This window comes from Octopus bimaculoides, chromosome 2 (assembly GCF_046866305.1).
Source record: "Octopus bimaculoides isolate indiv1 chromosome 2, ASM4686630v1, whole genome shotgun sequence".
In the NCBI taxonomy this organism is placed as follows: Eukaryota; Metazoa; Mollusca; class Cephalopoda; order Octopoda; family Octopodidae; genus Octopus; species Octopus bimaculoides.
Genome location: NC_142929.1, coordinates 37,187,496 through 37,208,804, shown reverse-complemented (window position 1 = coordinate 37,208,804; position 21,309 = coordinate 37,187,496). Strand labels below are relative to the sequence as shown.

The 21,309-nt window shown below is 33.6% G+C and overlaps 1 protein-coding gene across 10 annotated transcripts in view; it reads right to left on the bottom strand.

Annotated features, from left to right (window-relative positions):
- LOC106873450 (dystrophin) overlaps nt 1-21,309 on the bottom strand; it is a 712,951-nt gene that overhangs the window by 600,570 nt on the left and 91,072 nt on the right. For all 10 annotated transcript variants that reach the window (XM_089343243.1, XM_089343268.1, XM_089343278.1 and 7 more), the window contains one exon: nt 6,477-6,538. In XM_089343243.1, coding sequence (XP_089199369.1) covers nt 6,477-6,538 — 62 coding nt within the window. The remainder of the gene's footprint in view (nt 1-6,476; nt 6,539-21,309) is intronic.

Here is a 21,309-nt window from a genome sequence, read left to right as displayed (position 1 = left end):
TGATAAAGATCAGTCAACACCCCCATGACATCATACAATCTCTCAAATCTGCCATAATCAGTACTATGACCCAAATTAATGAAGATCATCTGATTTGGGCATGTCAATGCTTCCAATCCCATATTGAAGCAGCCATTGATGCTAATGATGAATTCATTGAATAGGTGTGATAAAACTATTCTCAAGATTATTTGCACTAATTTGTTTTCATATGCAACTTTTCTATGATGAGCTATGCGTCATTTTCTAAATTCATACAAATGACCTTAAAAAACTAATGCACCCTGTACACACACATGTTCTGCTATGTAAGCTTCAGAGGTGCGTGAGTGCATGCATGCTTGCATATGTATGCAGATATATAAATTTCAATTTTTATATACAGAGATATATAACTGAAACTATATACAAGTCTTAACATGAAACTTGATTTATGTTGTGAATTCTAACGGAAAGAACTGTTTTACAGAATTAGAAAACTATGTGTATGCTCCCTATAAAACAGATTCTACAGTTTGAATAGCTCTGAGTTCATGCAATAATTGGGTTTACTATCCATGAATCTTTTTTCTTTTCTTTTTTTTTAACTACATTCTGACATGTAGTTAAAATGGTACAGTTACACAATGTTCTTACTGACATCTAAGCTGTTAAAAGCTTAGTTTCTTAATATGAATGTATAGTATACACAGTTTGCAATGTGTTTTGTATGCAAATATTTCTTCCTGAAAATGCATCTGGTGAAATTCAAGTCAACTATTAACACTTAACAGAAACTGTTAACATAAGAAATTTATCGCAATACTGTCACATAAATAAACCTAAACTTCATCTATTTTTATGAGCTCAATTTCATCAGAAGCATGCTAGATAACACGAAGTCAAAGCTGAAATAATTTTTTATTATCTTTTCTGTTAGTTTTGCTTTAAAATGTCCAAATGATTAATTTGTAGTGGTTACATGAGAAAGAAAAATCTCTGTAGCAGAGATTTCAGATAGTAAAAATGTTAAAAACATAATATAAATTAAAGTATAAGCATTGGATAAGTTTGGGGACTTTGTATACTAGCAAGTCATGATAAAATAAAAAAAAGATAACTATAAATATGTTACATGAGAGAGTTATTTAGACTACGTATGTACACACTTGCATTCTTGATATATTGCTAATCCTGATCCCATTCCTACAATCATACATGCATATATTTCCAAATAAAGAAATTAAGTTTTTATTAGCTACACAATCATTCAGCTAAGTGTTAGCACATTTATCTCAGAGATGCAAAATTGTTGACAGAGGAATTCAAGGTAGTTATTCAAAGAAACTTTTCATGTTGAAACAATTTATTTCTGTTAGAAATACATAATTGAGATAGAAATTTAAATATGGTAAAGGAGATTTTAATCTTATGACTTCAAAGTAGAAATGAAGACATTCCATGCTTTTTATTTAGCAGAGAAGGGGGAGGGGGACAAAGTAAACAGAAAAAAAGAAGAAACAAAGGTGAAAATTGGTATTTTAAAAACTCTTTGTTACAATTCAGGATACTTGGAAATATCCCACAGTATTATCATTATGCATGCTGGCTGAAAGACATTATACATTCACAGATAATTAAATACATAAAATGTGTACTTCAAAAGAAGTATTCATTGTATATGTGTACTTCTTTTGAAGTCCAAGAATTGTAACAAGAATTGGGCATTACAAATTAATTGCTCTGCTGTATCAAATATTTCCAAAAACCAAAAATGTTTATATATGTGTGTCAGTGTTTATATATATATGTATCACAGTGTATAAACAAAATAGTACTCAATATAAGTTGCTAGTTAACTTATTTACCAAAACCAAAGTTTCTTTGCCACTACCTTCAGTTTCAAGCTTGTCAATCTCAATCTGATGGATTGCCAACAATAAAAGTTGGAATAGTAGCAACACAGTAGACTTCAACTTACAGCAGACAAATGAGTACATGCACATATACACATGTGCCATTATTTTACAGATTTCCTCCTTTGGACTATATACATGTTAGTTGAATACATGGAACCAAGCACTCATTTTATTTAACTCAGAAGAAAGGTAATGTGGAGCAATTAAATACATTCCCATCAATTGTATCATTTACATTCCACAGTTTGCATTCAGTACTTAGTATTCAGTTTTTCCCTTTTATATGGTTTTAACCTTCACTTTAACTACATACTGAGCAAGGTGACTTTCTAGGTGGTACTTAACACTCAAAACATTGATCTCTGGAACAGTCGCACAAGCCCCTTTTCCATTTAGGCAATGGTAATGTCCAAAAGACAATACAGACAGTTTTTCAGCTATGCACCACACACTGCTTGCTCATTTTAAGACCTGAATTCAAATTACTAATTCATTTCAAAGCTCTATCACCACATGCAAACTATTTACAACAAAATTCTAATTTGCATGCCATCTAAGCTTATTTTCCCTTTTAATTGTTCATCTAAGACAGACCACCTACTAAAATGCTAAACATAAAAGAATTTAAAATAGAAAAGGCCTTAAGCTTAAGGCCTACTTCAATGCCTATATTAATTACACCAGGTGTCTTATGTTGACTCATCTTTATTTATTTATTTATTTATTTATTTGCATACAGTTGTTAAAACCTATATGATCTTAAAAAGAGAAGGTTCCAACATCAATAAGGTAACAACAGTAGTGATGAACATTATTTACATTATCTACATTTGACGGATATTCGTCCTCATCTTGTTTGTTGTTAACACAACGTTTCGGCTGATATACCCTCCAGCCTTCGTCAGGTGTCTTGGGGAAATTTCGAACCTGGGTTCTCATTCCTATCGATGTTACTATTATTATTATTATCATATTATTATTATTATTATTATTATTAATCAGGTCGCTGCCGTGAATCGAACTCGGAACCTTGGGGTTAGTAGCCCGCGCTCTTAACCACTACGCCATATGCCCGTGGGTATATCAGCCGAAACGTTGTGTTAACAACAAACAAGATGAGGACGAATATCCGTCAAATGTAGATAATGTAAATAATGTAAATAATTCCTCATCTCTTAAATATAGAACTGTAGTAGTGATGAAATCTTGTTTTGTGTACAAATAATTACAATGCTTGATGACAAATATTCTTGCAACAGGGTGTAGCTAGAAACACTTCCAAATACCTCAACAAAGACAGTACAAAAGGCATAACAGAGGTAAAACTGAAGAAGATACAATCAGACTAAAACTGAGAAATACCAAATTACATAAGACTTAAGAAATCTGAAAAATTGTTGTGTTGCAAAACAGTCTAATCCCAAACAGTGTAGGAAACTAGACAACGTGTGAAAGGACACTGAATAACAAATTAATGACTTGTAAGAGCAAATTCCATGAAAGAGAAAATCATTGAAAATGGAGAAAGTAACACTTGAGATTTAAACAAAACAATTTAAAGATGCTTTTGCTGTATACATCTACACATTTGTGTTGCATTATAGAAATAAAAGAATCTAAATATTAAACATCCAGAATCTCACATTCCTTGTCAGATCAAAACTGTCATTTATATCAAAAGTTTCATTGTAGACTTTTCTGATTATATGAAAGCTAGCAGCTACATTCAGTTGCATTTGTAGGACAACCTATCAAATATTTATTGTATTAAGAAGGATCAGTTAAAAGGATAAATTAGTTTATCCTAACAGACAAAATAAAAAAATGTGCTCAGCAGTAATATTCTTCTAAAAGTCTATCAATGTAACAAAAGACTTTATCATTTCTAAGATTACTAAGCAAATAGATTTAACAGAAAAATGAGAAAACTATTTCAAGTTAACACAAAAATCTACTTCACTTCAGATTTATTACTGAATAATCAATAAAACATAACTGATGCTTTTTATTACTTTTACATAATTTGTCTGAAAAATTATCAAAAACAATTTTAATAATCAGTAATATTTCTTCCTCCTATCTATGATAAAGATAAATAAAACCAATCTGAAATCATTTCTGATTTATCCTTTGTGTCTTACTTATAAGAGCTTATGTCTACTGGATTCCAGAACAAGAAGCTTTCAGTAGTCTAAACCAAACAGTCTCCAAATCACATTTTTTTTTTTTGTGAAAAGAAAAGCATTATAAAGGCATTTTAACATAAACCCAGAAATAACACTACTTTTCAATTTTTAACAAATAAGTAAGAATGTTTTTAATTCTCAAAAACAATGTCATCATTGAGAATATCTTGGTTTTTAACAATAGATACACTGTAAGAAGCAATTAAAAATGATGACATCAAGATGGGTACAATCTCATAAAACACTGTCTCAAAAGTCCCATCAAAAATTAAAATGCAAATGTAAAGATAATGAAATTATGCTAGTTCAAAAGATGGACACAAAAAAATGATGCTAACTGAAAAACGGAGATGATACATTTAAGGAAGACTTCAAATTTCACTGCATTTGGGGAATTATAAGCCTTAGAGAAAACAATTAGGTCTTAAAACCAAAGGATCACAATTTCAAACCAGGTGATTCTAACCACAAAATCTTAGCTAAATTGTTTATATATTTCAATAAAACTTCATAATAATTAATTTTTTTAGAATATATATCTAACTTTCCCTTTAAAAATGTTGCAATATCTGTTTTCTCTAGACTTTGATTTAGAAGTACTGAATGTTTATAAAACAGACATGGAAAGCACTCCCATGCAACATAGCCCAAGAGAAAAAGACTGGTTCTGTTATTTAATGCACAGCTTTGAAAGAATCCACAATAGTTAAGTGATTAGGGTGTCAGTATATCTATAAAATATCACTTGTCTCCTGATCCAGTCAGAAAAAAAATGTAATGAGACTTCAAATTAATTATAGGAGTTAAAGTTAAAATCCTTTTGTATTAATAAAGAAATAATGTTGAAATGATTAAATATATTTTATTGAAAAAAAAATAAATAAAGAGCAAATACAACTACTGTAAAGGAAGCAAAAAAAGAATTGCTATAGAGTAAATTTGGATCAACTTATTTAAAAAAAAAAACAGATCTTTTTAAAAAATATCTTGATAAATTTGAGCATGGGAGTAGTTATCTCTATCCTCTGCTGGGTTTGTTATTTCCTACCTCCTAGACCAACTGAAACATTGTTGGCACTCCGTCGCTTATGATGTCGAGGGTTCTAGTTGATCCGATCAACGGAACAGCCTGCTCATGAAATTAACGTGCAAGTGGCTGAGCACTCCACAGTCACGTGTACCCTTAACGTAGTTCTCGGGGATATTCAACGTGACACAGTGTGACAAGGCTGACCCTTTGAATAACAGGCACAACAGAAACAGGAAGTAAGAGCGAGAGAAAGTTGTGGTGAAAGAGTACAGCAGGGTTCGCCAACATCCCCTGCCGGAGCCTCGTGGAGCTTTAGGTGTTTTCGCTCAATAAACACTCACAACGCCCGGTCTGGGAATTGAAACCGCGATCCTATGACCGTGAGTCCGCTGCCCTAACCACTGGGCCATTGCACCTCCACACAACTGAAACATAATTATAAAGAAAACCCCGAAAGAATGTTAAGTTTGCAACAAATAATTCCTAATTAATAATACTGTAAACAATACTAAGTCAATTCAGTGTATATGTAGAACTACACTATATATATTCAGTCATTCATGTCCCGGCTGATGAGATCTTGAGATCTATGTCTACGTATTTTAAAATATTATTATGACCTGGATTTAAGGTAATATAACATATATATCTGTTTTGTATAATATACACTTTATTCTCTTTTATTCATAACTCAAATTAATTCATTTGAATATCTTACTGAGCATTTTCTGAACAATTTCAATGAGAAATACTCCATGTTTAGATGCCTTAATATATTATGAAGAACATGTCTGTCTGTCTATATATATATATATATATATATATATATATATATATAGCTGCTATGGTAAAAGTTCTGAACAGTTGAAACAATTCATGTATTTAAACCTTTCCTTTTGCATTCACATAAGTTAGTAAGTCTTACTCATAAAATTATGTAGCAAATCATTGACTACCACTTAATGTTTGAGTAGCTAGCTAATAGGCAGACATGAAGAAGTGTCACCATAAATTATGTTTCAATACTATACACAATCTGAAAATATTTGTGTACACACACACAAAGTTAATGCTTTGCTTTCGTTAGCCCTAGTTTCTCTATTTTAGGGTGACTTCAAAAACATGCAAGAAACTTTGCAAGCTTCGTTTTACTGGAAAAGATCTAGAAAATTATTAAATTTTAGTTGATTATTCAGTGATACATTAATGTGATTATTATTTCAACTATAAAGAGTCAGATAAAAACATTGCAGAAACCATGCATACTTCTTGTAAATAATCCTGCAGACACATCTTAACAAAATCTCTGCTTTTTGACTAAAACTTTTAGCAATAATAAACCAACCAAAGATTAATACATACCTTTGAAAGCTGTGAATTAATCCATTTAGTAAAAGTTTTCTTTTGAATATCCTCTCTTTCATCTATAAAAGAAAATACAACTCAATAAATATCTAGGGAAGTAGTGTGAGAATAAGTTGTATAAAAAGTAAGGTGAAAAAAAGTTCTATGATTTTATTAGTAAATTATCAATAAAAAGAAGGAATTAATTTTTGATGAATTGAAGCACAGTTTTTTCATAGACCTACAGAGAGTGGGGGAATGTGCAACTAATGAAATTCTAAATAACACTAATTTTGTTTTTACTTCAGTGGAGCTGAAAAGGAGATGAAATCAATTTTTAATGAAACAGAAACACAAAAAAAAAAAAAAATTAAAAAATAAACGCACCACTTCTACATAAACCAGTTTTTAATATAGTCTTGATACAGGTAAGTGAAATACTTAGAAAATTTCATATTGTTAATAAAATCAACTATTTTAATGTAAGTTAACCAGTGGATGTTCCAAAACCTAAAAGTTTATTTGCTATAACATCAAAAGTATTTTAAAGAACAACAGAGCATATATTTTAAAATGCTAATATCTTATCTGACTAATTTTTCATTGACTTTTGCACTTATGAACTAAAATGTATTATGGGCAAAATTGAATTTCCAAAAGACCAAATATTTAGTAAAGGATAATTTTGATAGGCAAACACTAATAACAATAATTGTTAAAGTAGTTTACTCCAAGTCTGTATAACATGCATTTTAGGAATTAGAAAACATTATGCTGACTAAATCCTACAACTTGTAAAACTCTTGACAATAGTTTGGCTATTTATTCTGTCGTTATATGGAAAGTGTGAGGTGCAGGCTGAGTTGCATCGATCTTGAATAAGAGAGATAAGGTAGGAGTTAAGTAAAAGAATCTAAATACATCATAATATATTATGATAGATGCTGTGTACATACATACATAAATAAATCAATATATAAATACAGATACATGTATACATACACACACATGCATGTGTGCACCAATACACATAAGTAACTTTTAAAATGCTGAGGAAGGGAAAGGAAGGTTGGTGTAAGGAATACGTAGCTTTAAGGAGAGAGGGGGTTGGTAAGTTAACAACAGCTGTTCACATGCCATGTTTCTTCTGTCCATCACAAAGAAACACACACACACTCATTGTGTGTGTTGGCACTCCGTCGCTTACGACGTCGAGGGTTCTAGTTGATCCGATCAACGGAACAGCTTGCTCGTGAAATTAGCATGCATGCAAGTGGCTGAGCACTCCACAGACATGTGTACCCTTAACGTAGTTCTCGGGGATATTCAGCGTGATACAATGTGACAAGGCTGACCCTTTGAATTACAGGCACAACAGAAATAGGAAGTAAGAGTGAAAGAAAGTTGTGGTGGAAGAGTACAGCAGGGTTCGCCACCATCCCCTGCCGGAGCCTCGTGGAGCTTTAGGTGTTTTCACTCAATAAACACTCACAACGCCAGGTCTGGGAATCGAAACCGCGATCCTATGACCGCGAGTCCGCTGCCCTAACCACTGGGCCATTGTGCCTCCACACACACACACACTCATGTCTACTATATAAATGAGTATGTGTGTGTGTATCATGGAAAGGTTCCGAAGCAGTGCACCCTAGAGAAAAAGGGATTTGATTTTCAAAATCTGTGTCCCAAGATTATTAGTAATCAAAAAATATAATTTGCTGTGAGAAATAACCCAACTTCCAGAATGTCTTTAGAAGACACTGTCTTCAACTCATGATTACCTGAGTGTGTGTGTGTTTGTATATGCATGTGTCACATCTTATAATTGCCTATCTACCTCTCTTAGGTCTTCTGTTGCCACCACAGATTTTGAAATTTTAAAAATCAAGTGAAAATTTTCAAATTTGGTATATTAATGTAATTTTTCATGCTGAATCTGATTTTGTTATTTGTTTCAGAAGAAAAATGCTACAGAGGTTTAAATTTTGATCATTTTTACCTAATTAGAAAACAGGATTTGGAAGCTGGCATTATCATCAAAAAAAAAAAAAAAAAAAAAAGCATTATGATGAATTTTTATTAAACAAACTGAAAACAAAACAATATAATGATGAAAGTTATAAGAAGTTCTGAAATTTTGGTAAGTTTAATGAATAAAGTCATGTGAAATGGTTGAATAGGCATGTAAATAATTTTAAAAAGAAAAAAATCCTCAATGAAATATTTTGTGATTAATTGCACAAATCCATCCTGATCGAGAGGTGCATCCATTGGGGAAGGCATGGTCTAACATGGAATAAAAAAAAATTTACATGAAGACATTCTACTGTAAAAATTACCTAGTAACAATAGGTTACTCAGTTTCTAATAAAACCTTTTGACAACAGAATCAAAACACTGATACACTGGAAGAGAATAGAATACACTTTTATAATATTTAATATTTGATCAAAAATGAAAACCTTTCAATATATTAAATTTTATTTAAACTGATAAAGATATAATTTTAGGTCAAGAAAAGTATTTTATGTTCATAGCTAAATCTTATTTTATACTGTAGTCTACTTATAAAGGAAAATCATTTGTAACAGCTAAGAATTAGAAAAAATGAATTATTTAGTTGGAAAGACTGGTATGAGTAAATATCAATTTGCATACCTTATCATATAGTTTCTCATACTACGAAGTTTAATTTCACATAGTCTATAATACAATTTTGTTTTAAACTAACTTAGTCTATAATTAAGTTAAGTTACTGATGATGATGAAACGAGTACTGATAGTGGCAAAGATGACAATGTTAATAATAAAAGCTAAGGTAAGCTTTATAATTTGTTCTTATAACTAGGAAAAAAAAATCTCTAAAATTTGAGCTTTAGACTCAGTTTCTTACATTAAATTGCAAAACAAAATCTATACTGAAAATTGTAACTGAGATAATATCTATAGGTTAGTTTTGACTAACTTGTATGAAATTAAGCTCAGTAGAAGAGATGACAGTTCCTTAACCCTTTCATTACCAACCCGGCTGAAATGGGCTCTGGCTCTGAGTATAAATGTCTTGTTTTCATAAGTTCTGAATTAAAATCTTCCACCAAACCTTAGTTACAATTTATGTTCCTAACACTAACTGAATAATAACTAAGTTATTTTACTAAATTCTTTGTTATATTTGAAGTAATTGAAATAAACACAGAGCATCTCAAAATGAATACAGTAACGAAAGGGCTAACTGCTCAAATTTGTCTTCAAAATGTATAATTATAGAAATGATAATGAATATGAACAAACAGAGTAAACACTTCATGCATAAAAAAGCAGAAGTGTGTACTGTATAAATACAGGAATTTCAATAATAATAAAAACAAAATAAAAATATTAGGCAGCTCATTTACACCAATGCAAAATAGTAAATATTTTAATTTAATCTCTTAATACTATGAACAGGATTACTTTCAAGTTTTAAAAATAAAAACTTGAGACTGAAATCTATGCATTCTCTAATATAAAGATGTTAGGAAACCAAGAAACCAGTAATATAATGTATAATATGAATGAATTCTAGAAATAAATTTTGTAAAGAATAAAAGTTTTAGAATCTTTAGATCATACATGAAATGAAATTACTGTTTCATTGACGGGATGGATGTATAATGCCTCAGTCCAAAACTACAGCTGACAAATTTTATACAACCTAATTATAGAATAATAACCAAACTGCTGGATAATTATGTGTGAATCATACAGAGATTCTACTTGGCTACTGATGTCTAAATAGAAAAAAATTCTAAAAATGGATAATTCTGTCCTATTTTCTTGAGTTGATAGAAAAATGCAACAGAGATTAAATAAATAGAGAAAGATTCCATAGTTATTATATTGAGTTAATGCAAAACATTCTTAAGAATGTTATAATGAAAAGATCTTACAACAATGTGGATAAATCTCAGTCTTGATTGGTTCAAAAAAGAAAATGAATGTTGATTATCTTTATGCATGGAGGCATGGCTGTGTAGTTAAGAAGTTTGCTTTGCAACCAAGTGTTTCTGAGTTTAATCCAGTGCATTGCATAATGGACATATGTCTCTGCTGTATCCTGAGATCAACTAATGCTTTCAGAATAAAATTTAGTGTGTGGTAAGTAGCTTGCTTACGAACTGCATGGTTCCGGATTCAGTTCCACTGCGTGGCACCTTGGGCAAGTGTCTTCTACTATAGCCTCGGGCCGACCAAAGCCTTGTGAGTGAATTTGGTAGACGGAAACTGAAAGAAGCCTGTGGTATATATGTATATATATGTATAAGTATGTGTCTATGTTTGTGTGTCTGTGTTTGTCCCTCAACATCACTTGACAACCAATGCTGGTGTGTTTACGTCCCCGTAACTTAGCAGTTCAGCAAAAGTAACCAATAAAATAAGTACCAGGCTTACAAAGAATAAGTCCTGGGGTCGACTTGCTCAACTAAAGGTGGTGCTCCAGCATGGCCATAGTCAAATGACTGAAACAAGTAAAAGAGAGAGTAAGAGTAAATGGAAACTACACAAGAGTGTGCGCATGCACACATATTTTGTCACTAAATACTGGAAGAAGATGCAACAATAAGCAAAGAAACTCCTAAACCAGTGCTATCCAATAAAATATCCTGTGCAGTATTTGTTCCCACAACTTAATTCTTTGTTAGTCATCATCATCATCATTTAACATTTGTGTTCTATACTGGCATGGGTTGGGTAGTTCAATAGGATGTGTCTAACCTGAGAACTGTGTTAGTCTTCAGTGTTTGTTTTGGCAAGGTTTATAAAGCTGGATGCTCTTCCTAATGCCAACCACTTTATTTCTGAAAAGGTTGTTGCAATTCTTCTAAATGCATTATAGAGGAAAAAATCTCTTCTGATATTGTTTCATTCAGGTTCTTCACCAAATTTGGAAAATCACTGATGGTACAAGTATTTTACCATGATTGAGTGGTGTTGAGAAACCTTTTAGTTTTGCCAACGGTTTAACTAAGTATATTTTACACATTTAAAAGTTTGTCACTTCAAAGTTAGGAGCATAAACAATAATGTGGGAGTTTCTATGTAATCACTGACCTGCTATAAACAGTAATCAAATCTCCCTCAAATCCTACAGTCTCAAAAACGGGTAAAAAACATATTAGATAATGTAATCATCATCATCATTTAACATCCATTATCCGTGCTGGCATGGGTTGAACGGAACTCCAGTCTGTTTTGGCATGGTTTCTACAGCTGGATGGCCTTCCTAACATCAACCACTCCGAGAGAGTAATGAGTGCTTTTACATCACAGATATGAAATTCCAAGTGAAAATTTTTCCTAAAGAGAAAGCTCTTGCACCTATATACATGGACTCTGGTTAAAGCATTTTACATTGCATCACTTCAAATCAAGTATGTAACAGAATGTTAGGAGAAACAATTACCCAGATAAATGACCAAGACAAAAAGCATCAGTCTTTTTAGAATTGCAAGCCTATAATAACCTTATCTTTCACTTGTTTCTGTCATAATGGGGCACCACCTTGAAAGGTTTTAGCTAAATGACTCAACCTCAGTGCTTATTATTTTAAAACTTGGTACTTATTCTAACAGTCGCTTTTGCTGAACTGCTATATTATGGGAACATAAACACTGGTTGTCAAGAAGTGGTGAGGGACAAACACAATCACAAAGACACACTCTCACACACATTTTTTAGGTTAACAATGCAATCAAAGATTAAAAATTAGGAAAATAGGTAATGGGTGTATATGCATATTTTGAGGATGATTGTCCTCTCATCAGCACTTTATCCAACCTACCAACTATCCACAAACACTGTTTAAATACTCATTAGGCTTAATGGTGTAACATAACCGGATAGACCATTTTGCATATTAAACACACTCCTGACAACTGGTACATATATTTAATGGTTTGCAAGGCAACAGTAAATCATTTTGTTGCCATAATACACTAGTAAGTATACTATAGGTTTATTAAGTCAATACTGTGTCCTACTATGTGTTAATGGTGCTTTTATTTCATTTTTAAGGAAATCTCTATAGATTTTCTATAGAATTCAGAGTCAGCACTGTAAGTTGCAATGCTTCATTATCAAATACATTTATGTAAAAAATGTTATCAAAGATAAAAAAATAGGTAATGGATGTATATGCACATCTCAATGACTACTGTCCTCTCATCAGCACCTCATTCAACCTTCCAACTATCCATGAACACATTCTTTAAATATCCATTAAGCTTAATGGTGTAACATAATTGGATAAGCCAATTTGCATATTAAACACATTTCTGGCAACTGGTACATATATCTAATTGCTTGTAAGGCAAACAATATTTCATTTGATTACCCCTAAAACACTATTAAGATGAATGAGCACAAGAATCCTTGAAATAAGAATATACACCCATTACCTATTTTTCTGTCTTTGATTGCATTGTTTACTTGGGTATATTTGTTTATGAAACATCCTAACTTACATACTAGCTCTGAATTCTATAGAAAATCTAGAAACGTCACCTGAAAAATGTAGGACACAGTGTTGACTTAATAAACCTATAATATACTTATCAAGATATTATGGTGATAAAACAAAATGTTTCCTTGCCAGCCTTTATCCATATGTCAGGCATCTTTCAGTTTCTGCCCACCAAATTCACTCACAAGGCTTTGAGTGGCCCAGGGTTATAATGGAAGACACTTACCCAAGCTACAATGCCGTGAGACTGGACCCACATGGCTAGAAAGCAAACTTCTTAGCACATAGCCATGCCAGTGTCAGTAGAGAGAAAAGAAAAAAACTAAGTACTTAATACTATCAACTAATTAACAATTATGACATAAGAAATTGTATAAATAACTAAAAATATTTGCATGACAGGTTGATTTCACATATGATTTCACAGCTTCATACTTGAAATATCAAAACATTTAAGATGATTGGTTATGGCAATGATTTTGCTCAACTGACATTATCAAGTATGTTGAGATGGAGAAGCAGTTTGTATGCAAATGTCAAGTCTTAGATCTGTAGTATTTAAGAAATGAATATTTCAGGCAGACTCATTTTCTTCACTTTTTATATTATTGTCTTAATTCTGTTATCAATTATTTATAAGCTGGAACTGATTATAAACTTAACTCTGTGTTCATTTAACTATCATTTAACTATTATAAGGCTTTGATGAAAAACAAAAGTCTACCTTTATCGCTTCTGAAGATATAAACAAGGTATCTGGTCTTCTAAACTATGCTTAATCTAATGATTAAGAAGTAAACATGTGAAAAGTCGAAGAATAAAACAACAATTGGCAAAATAGTGATATTGAATGAGTCATTATAGAGTATATAGAGTATAGAGTATATAGAGTATACAGAGTCATTTAGGACTTTTACAATCATAATGAATAACAGAAAGAGATAAAAAAAAGAATAGAAGATATGTGTATTAAGATTCACTACTTGTAGCAAATATGAACAAAAAAATAACAATGTTTCTAATTTGGACATAAGGACAGTGATTCTTGAGAGGAGGAGGTTAGTTGATTAAATAAATCTTAACATTTGATTGGTATTTTATTTTATCAATCCCTCGTCGTCGTCGTCGTTTAACGTCCGCTTTCCATGCTAGCATGGGTTGGACGATTTGACTGAGGACTGGTAACCCAGATGGCTACACCAGGCTCCAATCTGATTTGGCAGAGTTTCTACAGCTGGATGCCCTTCCTAATGCCAACCACTCAGAGAGTGTAGTGGGTGCTTTTACGTGTCACCCGCACGAAGGCCAGTCAGGCGGTACTGGCAACGGCCACGCTCATCTTGCTCGAAAAACCTTGTGTCACCCGCACAAGAGCCAGTCCAGCGGGGGGGGGGGGGGGGGGGATGAAAGGCAAAGTTGACCCTGATAGGATTTTAATTCAGAATAATAATAATAATAATGACTTCTAACACTGGCTCAGTCAAAAATCTATGATGAGGAAACAATTGCTATATAGGTGAAGGCATGACTGTGTGGTAAGAAGCTTGCTTCCCAAGCATATGGTTCTAGGTTCAGTCCCACTGTGTGGCACCTTCGGCAAAAGTCTTCTAGTGTAGACTCAGGCCAACCAAAGCCTTGTACGTGGATCTGGTAGACAGAAACTGAAAGAAGCTCGTCATATATGTGCTGTTGGCACATAAAAAGCACCAACTACACTTTTGGAGTGGTTGTCATTAGGAAGGGCATCCAACTGTAGAAGCTTTGCCAGATCAAATTGGAGCCTAGTGCAGCCTTCTGGCTTGCCAGCCCTCAGTCTAACCAGCCAACCCATGCCAGCATGGAAAACGGATGTTAAATGACGATATGTTGGTGGGTTTACGTCCCCATAACTTAGTGGTTTGACAACAGAGACAGAATAAGCACTAGTCTTACAAAGAATAAGTCCTGGGGTTGATTTCTTTGACTAAAACCCTTTCAGGCTGTGCTCCAGTATGGATGCAGTTAAATGATTGAAACAAGTAAAGTAGTAAAAGAATATATATATATATATATATATATATATATATAAACAATTGCAGCGTGGAAGGTGTTTATAAGCCATTTAAAATAACACACAAAATCCGTTAGATTCACTTCAACATTTAAATTTAATTTGTCAAAATATTTTCGTCGCTTTGAGACCGCGACCTGTTCACTGACAAAATTCTGTGCTGCATATATTTTGTCAGTGAACAGGTTGCGGTCTCAAAGCGACGAAAATATTTTGACAAATTAAATTTAAATGTTGAAGTGAATCTAACGGATTTTGTGTGTTATTTTAAATGGCTTATAAACACCTTCCACGCTGCAATTGTTTTCGTTCCAGCACACGATCTCAGATCAGGTCACTTGCTATGCAAGTGCATCTCCGTAAATATATATATACTTATTTAAGTATATATATATATATATATATATATATATATATATATATATATATATACTTAAATAAGTTTTGAGTAAAAGCCTTGTAGTATGCTATGCAAAGCTAAATCGCAGTTATTGGCTACCTGATGTCATCATAAAATGAAAATGTTCTTGCAACTTGATATACATCAGAAATTTCACAGTATCCATAAATAGATAAATGATAAATGACAGATGATATACTTTGTTTAAAATTACATTTGTTATGGCACATTTTTGCACATGTAGTACATTGGTGAGATGTTATGTAATCATTATCATCGAGCCAAGGCATAAAATGCACTTCCTCATGTAATTGTTTAAATAAGTCCTTTGTAAATCCTACTATCATTTCACTCAAAGTGAGAATGGCAGTCTTACACTGAGTGAAAGGATTTTACAAAGGACTTATTTAAATAATCATCTCAGGAAGCACATTTTGCACCTTGGATGGATGGTAATGATTACACAACATCACACCAATATACAAGTGTAAAAAGTGCTGAAACAAATGTAGTGATTTTAAATAAAGAATATAGTTGATTCTATTTTCTATCATTTATCTTTCTCTTGATTTATATATATGTACACCCACACACACACATACACAAATATACAAAATTTCCGACTTTTATCTTTATATGCACTTCACAATTTGTAGATGAGAATAATGCTCAAGCTGCTGGTACCTTGAGCCTGAATTGTATCTAAGATATTAAATTTCCTTTTTATAAATCAGTGCTGATAGAATACAATGACGTAATATATAACTGTATTTATATTCTTTGAAAAATTGTGGCTGTGTGGTAAGAAGTTTGCTTCCCAACCACATGGTTCTGGGTTCAGTCACACTGCATGGCACTTTGGGCGAGTGTCTTCTATAACTTTGGGCAGACCAAAGCCTTGTGAGTGAATTTGGTAGACAGAAACTGAAAGAAGCCTGTTGGTTGTGTGTGTGTGTGTGTGTGTGTGTGTGTGGTTGTGTGTGTGCATGTATATTTGTATGTCTGTGTTTGTCCCCCTACCATTGCTTGACAACTGATGTTGGTGTGTTTACATCCCTGTAACTTAGCAGTTCAGCAAAAGAGACCAATAGAATAAGTACGAGGCTTACAAAGAATAAGACCTGGGGTTGATTTCTTCTACTAAAAGCAGTGCTCCAGCATGGCCCACAGTCAAATGACTGGAACAAGTAAAAGAATAAAAGAATAATCAAGAGAAATTTTTTTTCCCCAGTGTACAATTATTTTCATTCAGCATAATAATGTAAAAATCATCCAAAATATTTTATTATTAAAATTAAATAAAATTGAAAATAGTAATGTAAATATATGTACTACAGTGAGTGAAAAAAAAATCAGACATACATCATATCCCATGACAGTTTAGTATAGTAGTAAAATGTAGTATATGCGACGAACCCAACATTTCTAAGACTTGCTCCCACTTTATGAGCAAAGAATTTTTGGAAAATGATATATTATTCAAGTATGTAATCTATTATCTGTATTAAAAAAATATTAAGAAATGTAAATCATATTATGCATCAAGATATTGCTTCTAATTTTTACTATACAAAGTAAAGGGAATTCTAACAACAAGGAACAAGATGCACAAAGATCTGCAAGAAAGGCTTAAATAACTGAATCAGCTTTTAGAATGCATCACATGTTGCCCTTTCACTGACTTTAGGCAGACAATGTGCTGTAGGATTTTTAAAGAAGTAGCATTTTACTTTGGTTTTATTCGAAGTCTGCACAATCTGTCTGCTTCTACATATCAGTAGGGTTTCCTTTCAACTGCATTATCCAATGGGAACTCTCATCTAACAGATATGAAGAGATTGTTCAACACTAGGTAGTCAGCCAGGCCTGATGCTTTCAAAAACATTCTTGTTGAGCTTTCAGATTTACAGGAAATGCAGATTGCTTTTAACAATAGGCTATGGTGAGTCCAAGTGCCATGGCCATTCTGAATATTGATTACTTAAGCCCACAAATAACACTATTTTTATTATCAGTATTCTTATTATCACCTTCAAATTGAATGCTCTAAAACACAATAGCATCTCTCTCTTTAACAGTATATATTTCAAGTATGGAAACACGCACCACATCTTCAACTAGCATTCTGCCTACCATCTACCTGCTTATTTCTCTTGAATATTTAAGCTCTGTGTAATAACGAAAAACTTAATGGCTGTTTTCCAAGGTTTATTCAACTCAATTGTTTAGTTACAGGTGATTGTGTTATCTATATGGTTACCTAGACTACTTCCGCTTGTTAAATATGGAAACTCACACATACATACATACATTAAATAATAGTAATATTACACTCTTTCCGCTTAGGAACAATTTTATGGGATACTCCCACCCATGATTAGGAGATTTGGATACAAAACTGGATCTCCTTAGTTCTTGTGGAGTTGCTGTTTCACCCCACTCCACATGATTGCATGTTATACCGTCTTTATCACTTGGGTCTTATACCATCAGGTTTATATTTTGCTCCACAAAAGAGAGGTAGAGATTGTAGGGTGTTCATGACAAGATAACAAATCATGAACAGAAACAGTAGATGCCTGCCCATCTAGACACCCGATTCTTGTGTAAGTTGGATTACGGTCAAGTAGTTCAACTTGATTTACTAATGGTTCATTTTTATTGCTCCACATGAATTTTCAGAGGAGTACTAGTCATTAGCCAAGAGGGCACTGAATTTCCAGAGAAGAATGGCATTGAAATGCAAAGAAAAATTCATGGAGTGTAGCAACTGTTGCTAGAGACAATAGTGATCTTTAGAAGAGTAGTACCTGAAAAAGCACTAATTCCCAATACTTCTCTACAGGTACCTCCATATAGTACTTTTGAATCTTTTTGCTTGTCCATTTCCAATAGAGTGATACAGAATAGTATGAATTGATGCAAATCCCCTCTGGAAGAGATAATCCTGTAAATCCTTAGACATGAAGAAAGTGCCTTGATCAGAGTGTATTTAATTTGGCATTCCACAAAAGTTGAACAAGAGACCTGAACATCTGAACACTTTTGTTGCATGCATGTTGGGACAAAAATAAGCAAATGGGAAATGCAAGTATTCATCAACTATCATAAGTAAATATGAATTATATGAAATAGTAGGGCAAGATCTTTTGAAGTCCAATCTAAGCTTTTCCACAGGTTTTGTTGCTTTGATAAGAGTACTGGAGGAGGATGAACAGAGGTCTTACTTCAGCACAGACCAAGACTTCCTCACATCTACAGAGAAGAGGAGATTCATTGCTGTTACAAAATGTAGTAACCAACATATCTATAGATGATATACTCCATCGTGGATGTCAGCAAACATGGAGATCGTAAAAAATTAATAGATGTATACTCAAGTAAATGTGTCAGGAGCCATATTCTCACTAGCAGGGCAATATTACATTGTGTATCTAAATTCTGCAAGTTCTAGTCCCCATTCCTGAATTTTAGCCTTCTTTATCTTTGTAAACCTTCTATTATCAAACATAAAGGCCACTGACTTTTTGTCAGTAACTGTGGCAAAGTGGCATCATACCAGATAATGGCTCGATATTTGCACTGTTGTTTCTGTCTCTACAATGTGGAAGTACAAATCATTTCCTTACAGCACCCTTGACATAAACGCTACAGGCCATCCTCCTAGGTTTAGGACAGTAAAAACAGTCATATCAGATGCATCACACTTTATCTCAAAGAGTAAGCTTTCATCCACTAAATGCAGGGTGGTTACTTCCAATTCTCTCTTTAGCAAGTTAAAGGCTCTCAGAACCTACTTTCCTAATAGGAACATTTTTGTGTTTGTCAACAGTTGATTTTAGCAGAGAACCCATGAATCCACTCAGCATAATATCAATACATCTTGAGTGCCCTTCTTAAGGATTGTGAATTTTCTGGAGTTGGAAGTTCTTTTAGTGGATGGAACCTCTACAGATGTGGCCTAATGATGTCATTCCCCAAAGTATCCATCCATCCATCTTTTCTGCCACTATTCCTCCATAAGGTTCTATAGGAAGCAACCACCATTAGATTTCTTGGCTGGATTCCCAAGTGCATCTAGCTGAGGCTATGGATATTATCCAACAAACTCACTCTTGATCTACCCCTAGATCTCCTACCGGTTGGCTCAATCTGAAGAATCTGTTTTAGCAATTCTTTCCAGTAATATTCTAATCACATGTCTGTAGTACTAGAACTGTGACATTAATGGAATTCATGATTCTTTTTTAGTTAAGTGTCAGATGTCTCTGATTGATGACTTTTAGAAATTCCTTTACATTTTGGTCATGCTTCACCTGTCCAGTAATAATCATAGTGTTAAAATAAGGGAATGCACAATGCAACTTTTCCTTTCTCACTACAATAGCCATAGCTCAGCTCATTGAAAAGCAGCTCTCCCATTTGCAACTCTAAATAGCATCCTATAAAAAATTTGGTTGTTTTCCAAGCCTTTTTCAATTCAGTTACAGTTGTATGTGTTATCTGTACAGTTATTTACACTACTTCTGGTTGTGCCATTCAGTTCCAGTAGTAAGTATGGAAATTCAAATGCATGTACATTAAATAACAGTAACATTGCACTCTGAAAGGTTGTTGAGCCCCCTACAAGGAACAAGTGCATATTACATTAATGCACAGTTTACAAATCTGGAATGATAAAGTTGCTAAATACTAACATTTTAAACGTTCCTCTCAGTGTAAAACAGCTAAAGCAGTTATCAAAAAAAAAAAAAAAAATTACACATCCTTTTCTCTCCCTGTATACCCACACACATGTAAATGTATATATGTCAATGTATGTATGCATATCTGAGTATCTTAAATTTTATACAATTATCATCAAAACCATGCCAGCATAGATATTGAATAATATATATATATATATATATATATCATCATCATTGTTGTTTAAAGTCCGCTTTCTATGCTAGCATGGGTTGGACAGTTTGACTGAGGGTTGGCAAGCCAGAAGGCTGTGCCAGGCTCCAATACAATCTCGCAAATTTTCTAAAGCTGGATGCCCTTCCTAATGCCATCCACTCCGAGAATGTAGTGGGTGCTTTTTACATGCCACCAGCATGAGGGCCAGTCAGGCGGTACTGGCATCAACCATGCTTAAATGGTGCTTTTTACATATCACCAGCACGGGAGCCAGTCAGGCGGCACTGGCAACAAATCCCACTCAAATGGTGCTTGTAACATGTCACCGACACAGGACCAATGAGGCAGCACTGGCATCGACCACACTCGAATGATGCTTTTTACATGCCATTGGCATGGGTGCCAATCAGGTGGTACTGTCATAGGCCATGACAATGATTTCATTTGCCTTGCCTCAACAGGTCTTCACAAGCGCAGTTTATTGCCCAATGATTGAAGGGTGCTCTTAAATGGGCTGGTTATGCTGCACTGGCATAGGCCAGTTACAGTCTCACTTGGTTTGCCGGGTCTTCTCAAGTACAGCAGATCTCCAAAGGTCTCAGTCACTTGTCATCGCCTTGGTGAGGCCCAATGTTCAAAATATGTATGTGTGTTTACATATATATATATATATACACACACACACACACACACACACACACACACACACACACACACACACACATACATTTAGGTGTTTAAACACAAGAGAGAGGGAGGGGGCACTAACCCATTATCTACCAAAATGTTTCTACTACTAGTCTACTGTGTTAGTTCAAAAGACAGGAAGGCAGCAAAATTACAATGTTCTCTGTTACTCTGCTCTGAATAGTGCACTACATGCCTAAACCTACTCAATGAAGCTGTCTTCCCACCTGCTATCACCCATATAATGTTTTGGTTCTACACTGATACATTCTCCAACTCCGTCCTTTCAACAATTGAAAACTCTCTCTCT